The following is a 9,740-nucleotide window of genomic DNA, read 5'->3' as shown; positions in this document are numbered from 1 at the left end:
ATGAATTTACTTTTCACTATCAGTGTATGTTTTAAGTCTGTTATTTCTTGATTATTTTATTGTCAATTTTTTCATGGAAATAGTTTTTATTATTTGAACTTAAAGAAGAAAGATGGAAGAACAAGATATTCCAGAAATAGAACTCATCATCAAGGTAAGTTTCCTTTTCCGTATAACATGCCTACTTATTTGCTCCATGTAATGGATTTTAATCCAGAGAGCATTTAAAATCGCTGAAAGATCAAACGTTAGTCATTAATTGTTTACATCATTCTATCTGAATTTTATACTCTATTTCACTTCGTTTTCCTTCCAAACTGAAAATTTTGAAATTTTTTACACTAGCACTTTGAATGTAAGTTTGTCTCTGATTGTTTTGTTATTTTTTAGATGCATTTGTTTTTATTACATTTGTACTTTCTCTTGTCATTTGAAATTCCACTTTCCATTTTATTAGTGTTTTGCTATTAAGCCTTGCACCTATCAATTTAATCTCTACTTTAATTACCTATCACATTCTTGTTAGTTTGAGAAATTTTAATTTCCATCTTGTTATTCATTATTCTATGGTCTAAGTGTCTCCTTGAAACACCCCTTGAGTAATTATTGTATTCTTGCGGATACCTGAAGGAGACTAGATTAAAATGTCTTTATAGGAAGCATATGGGTTATTAATTGTACCCTATTTAGCGCCGAAACTCTGATACATTTATTGCTATCATTTTGATTGATCAAAATTTTACTTTTATTATCTATTTATTCATCTAAAGGCATCAACTATCGATGGACGTCGCAAAGGAGCCTGTTTATTCTGTCAAGAATATTTTATGGATCTTTATCTGTTGGCCGAGTTGAAGACAATCTCATTGAAGGTGTGTATTAATTTCAGGTTATTCATCAAACCTGAGTTTGATTCTGTTTAATTTGTGTCACTCATTGTATGTTGATACTATGATAACATGATGAAGCTCTTTTTGATTATTTTTATTACTTTTCTTCCGTGACTAATCGTGTATAAGAGCAACGCTAGATTGAAGCTTATCACATTCATTAGTTGTTTGTTTGTTCGTCATTTTTTTGATGATAAATTACTTCCTTAAACACTTTAAAGTTGATAGTGGTAAATATTTTTTACTCTCTTGATTCATTTCAGGTTACAACTGTGGATATGCTTAAACCACCACCAGATTTTCGTTCTAAATATGATTCAACGCCACCTCCCATTCTTGTTGACGGCGATTTAGCTATCCTGGAAAATGAAAAGATTGAAAGATACATCATGAAAAATATTCCTGGAGGTCACAATTTGTTCATCTCTGATAAAGAAACAGCAACTGTCATCGAAAATTTATACAGTGTAAGCATAATTTCACTGTCACCAGTTGTTTATTTTTTTATCATTATTCAGCTTCATTTAACCTATTCACTATTTTGATTTCAGAAATTCAAGTTGATGTTCGCCAGGAAAGATGAAATTTCTAAAAGATCTCTGATGAGTCAACTCAGGAATATTAATGAACATTTGGAGAAACGTGGAACCAGATTTTTAACTGGTGATACAATGTGCTGTTTTGATTGTGAATTAATGCCTCGATTACAACATATAAGAGTTGCAGGAAGATATTTTTGTGAATTTGAAATACCAGAAGAGTTTAATGCTTTATGGAGATACATGTATAATATGTACTTGTTGGACGCTTTCACCCAATCATGTCCATTCGATCAAGACATCATTAACCATTACAAACTACAACAAGGTACCAAGATGAAGAAGCATGAAGAGCTAGAAACTCCTACGTTTACCACATCGATACCGTCCTCTATCAAAGTTAACAAATGAGACAGTAATTGAACTGAAATCGAAACTATCTTGATCTAAATTGGTTCTTCCTATTCTAGATTAGAGAAATTGGCCTTCTCTGATTATTAGATCCAACCCAGAGCATTTTTCTTTGCTTATCAATAAATTGAATATCAATATTTTTCTCTCTGTATCACTTCTTAACGAAAACCTATGTAAAGATGAATATTAATGACATATTATATTTTCTCACTATTATTATCACTAATGCAAATTTAAAACCTTAGAGAAGATGAAAATATTTCCTTTATTCGTTGACAATTTAATTTTCATCCTGATTGTTTCAACTCAAATATACAGAAATATCACCAATCTGTAATTGACTTTTGTATAAATTGCAACTTTTCTAAATTTTAGTTCAATTATTATTCGATGAATGGAAAAATTAAATTAGGGAAAAAGATGAAAATGGTCCAAATTTCCTTCAAGTTCAACTCGTCGAAAGATCTGTGTTTATTTATGTAAATTTGGATAGGCCAAGGACATAATAATACCATGATGAAGCTCTTTTAGATATAATTGCTTTTCTTCCGTGGTTAATCGTATTTAATAATATACAATAGATTGATGCTTATCACGTTGATTGACTGTTTGTCCATTATTTGTACTTGTCAGATCACTTCTCAGCTCTTTCATGCCCATTTCATCAAAACCTTCAGTTTATTTGAGCTCAAAGAGATCCAGAATCCAAAGTCATGTTTCTATAAATGGTAATTTAATTTATATTTTTGCATTATTACCATAAACTCGTGACATTGGTCTTCAACGGTTTAATATCAAAACATCAGAAAGTAGAGTAAGTTCAAATGGATTTGATTTGCTTGGTAAACTAGCCTGAAATTTTGTATTGAAAATTTTCTCATCCATTCACCCTTCCTTGAGATTTACATGATTGTTAGTTTATCAGTTAGTCCACGATAAAGGGGATTCAAGGAGAGATATTGTCAATATCATAAAAGCTCAAATTAAAGAATTTTAAGAGATCTTAAAACATTTTGATGAAAATAATTCCAATCTTTATTCACAATTTTGATTGTACATTGACTGATTATCTGATTAATTTTCAATACTGTATAGATATCGTTGATTATTGAATCCGTGAGTACGTTGAGTGTGATGTCTGTACTCGTCTTCGATTTCAAAGGGTCTTTCTATGTTATATTTAGCCTGTCGACAATATCTTGCAGCTAATCGTGTAATATTTTTATTAGTTGATGGGTTACAGACTAAGTATTTGAGATTAGGCACCAACATCAATAATTTTTCCCAAAAAGAAAGAGGAAAAACAGCACCTCTTAAGTCTAAGTATTCCAAGTGAAATAGCTTTTGATTTTCAGTATAAGGCACCACATGATACTCAGGAAGCATATCATCGGGAAAGTCGTGGTGATAAGTTGAATGTTGGGTCACTTTAATAGAACGTAGGTTTGGACTAGAAATTGCAAAATCGGTCATCATTCCAGGTAAATTGTTATAAATATCGATGTAATGAGAAGTGAGTTCGAATTCTTCAAGGCAAGGAAGTCTACCAGAGACAATACGAAGCATGCTAGGAGGGACGGGAACCAGTCTTGGCCATCTATCATTTGCATAATAAGCAAGTCTAAGTGCTTTGAGATTGTGAAAGTTTGGAAAATTAATCTTATAATCTCTATCAATCCGTATATCCAGAGTAAGAACAGAAGAAATATCAGCAAAGAAAATGGACAGTTTTTGCTCAAATGATGGCTCGTAGGGTTTACCAAAAAAGTAAAACTGACACAAATCAATGGCGAGATATTTAATGTGAGGCAAAGGCAGTGGTTCTCTTATTTTCTTATTATCACTGTCAACATGAGCTTCGTAATCGAAATGGTAAATTTTGTCCACGAAATGAGTCAATCTAGGAGCAAAACGAAGCAATGTATGCAAATTGACAAAGACAGTTCCATGATTTTCTGCACCTTTTTCTATTTCACCTGCATACATGAAATCGCTTAGATTTACAAGTTTGTAGTTTTGGGTCCTGCATGCCTCAGAAACAAGGTGATAAAATTGTGAAGAAACTGTCAAGAGAAAAATGATAATAATCAGTGATCAGTCAGGTACATAAGTGTATTGTATATAAGTCAGAAATTTTATCCATGAATTTAAAATGTATTAATAACTACCTGATGCTAGACGTATCTTTTCTCGGATATTCGTGATATAACTGAGTATCTTCAACTGAATTGTATCAGGTAAATCAAAAAAGGTTTTGGTCTCAGTCATCACGAAATAAAATATGTATTAGATGTATTTATATATTAATAGATGTATGTGATGAGTTTCAACAATGTATAAGGTTCCGACAACTGTGATTGATAAGACTGGAGTTACAATTTATATTGTTGTTGTTGTCAATTGATTAAAACAGAAGATAAATAAATACCGATCACATCTTTCTTTCACCCAGCTCGAAAGTCTTGTTAGCAAATTGTGAGGGAGTTGTCTTTATTACACTGAGTTGACACAAAAGCAGTTGACATTGAAAATGATGATAAATCAAATAGCGAGCCGAGCAGCTTTCATTACCAACTTCCTCTGATGATAACTGCATGAAGTCATTCAAGTTTCAAAGAAAAAATGAAAATCGAAAGTCTTGAGAAGCATTTCTAATGCTGAAAAGCATCAATCAGAAATTTATTTAAAAACACCGTAACATATGCCGACACATATGACAACACCTAAACCTCGCTTATTTTGCAGAGACATCTAACGTTAAAAAAACAGAGTGAACTGATTTACAGGAAAGTACCGGATCAATAATTAAAAAGTCAAAAACCATTCTTCCATCAAGTTTAATTTATTTAATCCATCAATCAAAATAGGGTTATTCATCATCAATATCTAGATCCTCTAACATTTCTTGTAAAGTGATTTGAGGTATTCCTTCGTGTTCGAGATCATCAACGTCAACAGCCATTTCAGAGGCAATCTTTTTCTTGTCGATGTAAACATTAACATTTTCTCGAAGCATAGGATCTTCTTCCAAGTCATCCATAAATTCAGCGATATCACCTCCTTCTGAGCTAGCTGTCTCATCTATAACCTCTATTCGTTTCAATTTCCAACGCCTGAGTCGTTTTCGAATGGCTCTGTCGCCGAAGAACTTCTTAACCAATATAACATCTGGGATGTTGTCACGATTTGCATCTTCAAATTTTTCGAAATACGTATCATTCCAATTGGCATTGCCCATATCATAACCCAAAACTCTATCAAGTGGACTTAAAAGATGACCTAGATGAGTACGAGTGTGAATTTCATCCTCATTACTTCCAAGATTACAGGAACGCTGTACATAAGCATCGGCTAGCATATGCTGTAAAAAAAACAAAAATTAGTCAACTTGCCAGTTTTATCATAAATGCACTAAAATTTGAAATTAAGAAAAAAATGTATGAGCTTACCTTCGATGATAAATGAGCTTTCTGGTGGCCAGGAATTTGATTTCTGTTAATTATATCAATACTAATCACAGTGTACTCTGTTAATTGCTTGGTACTCGCTAAAGCCTTGAAAGGGTATCTCCAATAATTTTGATTACTTAGCTCAGCATCTGGATAATATTAAAAAAAGAAATTTTAGATCGTAAACGCATAACTTTTTATAAGGTAAAACTCACGTCTTAAAGTGAAGGGATCTAGTAAATAGATGTTATTTGTGACTCTGAGGCACAAACACAAGGGTCCAATGTTTCCTAGGGAAGCAGCGAGAGCTGGAGGAAGACAAACTAAATCATCTTTACAAATGGGAACGATTTCAACAGAAAACGAATGCTTGTAAGTGTAGGTATTATTATGCGTATCGTGAGAAATCAATTGCTGGGAAGGAATATACCGACAAGGTACAACATTTTGTAGGAAGTCAACAAATTTTCTTGCGTCGTCTTTTTTATCAAAGAAGAAATCAACTCCTTCAGTTGTTGCCTTAACTGAAACAGCGTTAGTGTGTGCTTTGTGTTTAAGAATCAACTGTTCAAGGTAGAAAAATGTTTTCTTATGCCCAACTTTTTGTCGAACTTGTACCGAGGCTCGCCAAAAATCTTTTGCTTCTCTTCGATGACAAGCATCACAGAATTGATTGTTAACCACGTATTCTACAATGAAAACTTGTTGTAGGATTGTTCCACCATCAACTTCTTGCTGCACAGTGAGTTTCACTTTGAGTCGCTTTGAATGTGGCTCAGTCCAAACAAAAGAAGCATCTGTAAGATGAACCTTGCTTAAATTTTTCAATTTCTTAAGGCAGAGTGTCAGAAGCTCCCGAGACTCGAGTTCACAATAAATCCAATTTCCTTGGGAGTGTTGATATCTGTATAAAGAAAGGTTAAACAATTTAAGGTGAGATCTAACGATTATGCAAAGAGAATACAAGAGCGTTTCATCTGGTTCTTGTTGTTGTCTTTCTAATCAAATATTATGAACGTACCTTTCACATCCCCGACAGAAGTACAAATTACTAGATTTTGGGATATCCTTGGTTATATCGAAGTTAGACTTCAAACATGCCGCACACATATTTGATGGGTTTGTATCGATTAATACACCACAAACACAGCATAATCTAGAAAAGGATAACAGATTAGTAATTTTCATAAGTTTGTTATAAGAAATTGAATAACTTACATTTTCACCTGTGTTTGGGTGATTTCATCGGCCGGTAAATATTCCATAATTATTGAAGAAAACCCCTATTAATTTAATTAAAATGCCAAGTCAATACATGTGATTTAAACAGTACACAAGTTAAACAAGTTGAATGGATGAAAAACACGAGATACTGAAGCCAGTGAAAATAAGCAAGCCAGCCAGCCATATTCTGGCATGAATGGCTTTCCTATTCTTTTCACCTTCAGATGGCTCAGCCATTTTTGCATAAAACTTGGTAAGACCAGCTGAAGATCGATGCATCGAAAAGCACAATCAATCTTTAGCAATTTAAATTCAGATGTTTGCTCTAAAATTAATCAAGTGCTTTAAAGGATTAATTCATAATAAACTTTTTTTAATTACTTCGTCAGCTCTTCACTTAAACGAAGTGACTTATCATATTGACAAATCATATTAAGCTGTAATCCATTGTGTTTCTTGTTTCCTCTTAATCAATCTGTGAAACCTTATGTCAGCTTTTTTTAATGGTTTGATCACCAATTTTAATCTGATTCCTGTGAATGATATTTAGCGTAATATTACTATCAATTGGATTATCCTAAACCTTGCGACCTCACATCAGATCGAAAATATCACTTTAATGTCAACATCCATGGCTTTGAAATCGAGTCAATCATCTTGACCTATGATACTGTATCACTGTTCCATTATTTATTCCTGTTTTAGTTATTTCTTTCATTAATAATTGCTTAATTACGTGATTTTTGAGTCAATTAATGTTCATTCCATGCATTATTTATTTTAAGCAAACTCTAATTGTGAAAATTGCGCTACTATTTTGACTGGTTAATGGATATCCAGATGAAACTCTTGAAGGTATCCGAGCAACCACCAGAAGGTGTAACTGTTTCAAAACAATAGTGATTGAGTTACATTGGAAATCTAATTTAATTATAAATCTATTAAAATAATTACCCATCTATTTGAGTGATTGTCCGATTTTTATTAATTTGTTATCAGTTCTATTTCTGTTTCTATTGAGTTTTTTCTTAATTTCTATATCGTTCCTTTCTGAACAGTTTCTGCTTGTTTAAAGTGACTGCCTGTGAAAACCATGATTTACAATTTTTATATTTTTGATGGATCTGGTAATAATTTGTTTGCTCTGAAAAAGGAGAAAGGTGATGAATCAAATAAATTGTTGTTTGGATTTTTGTTCACAATGAAGTCGTTTTCCAATAGGATTGCTCCGGTTCTCATCAAGGAGCACAATTTTTTTGTCTGCTCTACCTCAGCTTATCAACTTGTCTTCATGGAGATGCCAACATCAGTTAAATTTGTTATCATATGTAGCAAGGACTCAACCCGAAACAATGATTATTATAAACAAGTTTTAAGAGATCTTTACCGAACAGTATATGTTGAATATCATGTTAAAAATCCTGTAGTTGAGCCACATGCAACATCAATAGATTCACTTTTATTCCGTGAAAAAGTCAATGATTTTTTCACCAAAATGTAACCCATTGTAAATCAATTTTCCTACCCATTTTATGGGTTGATAATGATAATATATTTCTGATTTTATTTATAAATACTAGTCGCTTCTTTTCCAAACACTATTATGTAGAGTTAATCAGTTTCTAATTCATTAGAAAATGTAAATATTAAATCCTGTTACATGAGTATAATTGTGAGTGGAATGAAAGAAATCGATAAGTCCTGAATTTAATAAAAAATTTCAAACACTCGAGTGAAGTTGACTTCCATGAGATTGTGTTCAAATATGTTTGTTAGCTTGTCTAAAAATTTGAAAGGGTTTTCTTAATAAATACTGATAATTTAGGATGAATCGTGAGGATTAAGAAGAATGGAATTTATTGAATTCAGAGCGAATTTTCATGGGAATACGATGATCGGCAAAATCAGGGTCACGACAAACAATTTTTGCCCAGGGGAATTTTTTCGGTTTCGGAATGATTTTTGGCAATCCTTTGGCTGACTTGAGTCCATCATCTTCAACTCGGCTGACACAATCAATACAAAAACGGATTCCTTTTCTTTCTCGACGACCCAAAATATGATTAGCACAGTCCTTCATTCGCTTGAACGTGGTCCAACAATATAAACATTGGAAAGCAAAAATATCTTCTAATGCTTTGTTTCCAGTATTAAGGTGATTCTTTTCAATATCTTTAATGGTTTGCACTCCATCGATAAACAGATCCCAGGGTTGCTCTTTATCCGCTGTTAATATTGACCTATCAATTCCACACATCCGATCCAATGGAGCTATTAATGGGTCCCAAACAAGCTTGACGAACTCTTTACCAGTTTTTGGACAAATGGACCAAGCAGTAGGAGTACATGGCCAATGCATAGCATTGGTAGAAACATATGGTTTGGGAACAAATGACATTATCAATTGAAATAGTTACACTGGATACAAAACAACTCTAAAGTCAATTTGGAAGGTGAAGATGAGAGGAAAACACTCGAAAAGAAACAAAATTGTTGCATTGTGTTTTATTTTTTCCATATCTTATCCTGATTTCGGTCCAAAACAAATAATTATCGTGATAGGTGTACATTGGTTACCACAAGTGGTCCATCAAAGCTAATGAATAGATAATTCAGCCAAAAAATCAAAATAGATGAAGATTTGTTAATTTGATACAAACATTTCTTGTAATCCAATGGTCAACGAAGCTACCAATGTGATTCCTACAAAACAGTTGATTTATGGTGGTTCATTTCCCTCTCTTCTGTTCCGATGAGGCATCATTAGACTATCAATCAATTCTCTGAACAAAAAATGTAATAAATCTAAACAAAATATAAATAAACACAATCATTAGATAGTTTACATCAGACAGGAGGGATATTTAATCATTTTAGTTTATACTTACATTGTCATATTCACGTAAACAAAAGTAAAGATAAGATTTTGATTGTTTCCAACTTCACTTGGATCCCGAATAAAGTCCACAGTTTCATGTAAATTGGTCTGTTAACAATTGATTGAGATTGAAGAATCTGAAACCAGTAAATACTCGGATTGTGTAAACTACGAAAATGATTAAAAATTGTCCATCAAACTTGAAGGTGGTTCAAAAATTAATGAATTAAAATTTGTTACAAGGAAGAAACGAATTGTAAAAAATTATAACCTGTAACATAAATAAACAACAGATGGCGTAACATTGGATTATTTCAGCAATTTTTCCAGAGGTAATAATTTAATC

The 9,740-nt window shown here is 32.6% G+C and overlaps 3 protein-coding genes across 4 annotated transcripts; 2 read left to right on the top strand and 1 right to left on the bottom strand.

Moving 5' to 3' along the window:
- Positions 1-18: 18 nt before the first annotated feature.
- Clic (chloride intracellular channel protein 5) lies at positions 19-2,040 on the top strand. The gene is made up of 4 exons (XM_015928640.3): positions 19-154; positions 771-872; positions 1,154-1,357; positions 1,442-2,040. Exons 1-4 carry the CDS (start codon positions 113-115, stop codon positions 1,838-1,840), a joined length of 747 nt encoding a protein of 248 aa, XP_015784126.1. The 5' UTR covers positions 19-112; the 3' UTR covers positions 1,841-2,040.
- An 814-nt stretch (positions 2,041-2,854) lies between these two features.
- Nmd3 (60S ribosomal export protein NMD3) lies at positions 2,855-6,629 on the bottom strand. Of its 2 annotated transcripts, XM_089265859.1 has the most exons (7): positions 6,511-6,629; positions 6,314-6,448; positions 5,508-6,196; positions 5,293-5,441; positions 4,272-5,204; positions 4,012-4,194; positions 2,855-3,906 (listed from the first exon to the last, which is right to left on the bottom strand). In XM_089265859.1, the coding sequence occupies exons 1-5, from the start codon at positions 6,555-6,557 to the stop codon at positions 4,713-4,715; spliced, it is 1,512 nt and encodes a 503-aa protein (XP_089121985.1). In that variant the 5' UTR covers positions 6,558-6,629; the 3' UTR covers positions 2,855-3,906; positions 4,012-4,194; positions 4,272-4,712. The 2 variants fall into 2 exon arrangements, with proteins under 2 accessions (XP_089121985.1, XP_015784502.1); XM_015929016.3 differs by having other exon boundaries at positions 4,012-5,204.
- A 980-nt stretch (positions 6,630-7,609) lies between these two features.
- On the top strand, positions 7,610-8,090 carry Bet5 (blocked early in transport 5). Its single transcript, XM_089265860.1, has one exon. The coding sequence runs from the start codon at positions 7,610-7,612 to the stop codon at positions 8,015-8,017; it is 408 nt and encodes a 135-aa protein (XP_089121986.1). The 3' UTR covers positions 8,018-8,090.
- Positions 8,091-9,740: the final 1,650 nt, after the last annotated feature.

This window comes from Tetranychus urticae, chromosome 1, assembly GCF_039701765.1.
Source record: "Tetranychus urticae isolate SD_2017Ah chromosome 1, NJAU_TeUrti_SD_1.0, whole genome shotgun sequence".
NCBI lineage: Eukaryota > Metazoa > Arthropoda > Arachnida > Trombidiformes > Tetranychidae > Tetranychus > Tetranychus urticae.
This window is presented reverse-complemented; position numbering and strand designations above follow the sequence as displayed.

Coding starts and splice junctions, on each gene's coding strand:
- Clic (XM_015928640.3), top strand. CDS start 113: ATGGAAGAACAAGATATTCCAGAAATAGAACTCATCATCAAG. Junction 873..1,153: donor TGAAGACAATCTCATTGAAG/GTGTGTATTAAT, acceptor GATTCATTTCAG/GTTACAACTGTGGATATGCT. Junction 1,358..1,441: donor TCATCGAAAATTTATACAGT/GTAAGCATAATT, acceptor TTTTGATTTCAG/AAATTCAAGTTGATGTTCGC.
- Nmd3 (XM_015929016.3), bottom strand. CDS start 6,557: ATGGAATATTTACCGGCCGATGAAATCACCCAAACACAGGTGAAAAT. Junction 6,449..6,510: donor ACCCAAACACAGGTGAAAAT/GTAAGTTATTCA, acceptor ATCCTTTTCTAG/ATTATGCTGTGTTTGTGGTG. Junction 5,442..5,507: donor AGATCCCTTCACTTTAAGAC/GTGAGTTTTACC, acceptor AATATTATCCAG/ATGCTGAGCTAAGTAATCAA.
- Bet5 (XM_089265860.1), top strand. CDS start 7,610: ATGATTTACAATTTTTATATTTTTGATGGATCTGGTAATAATTTGTTT.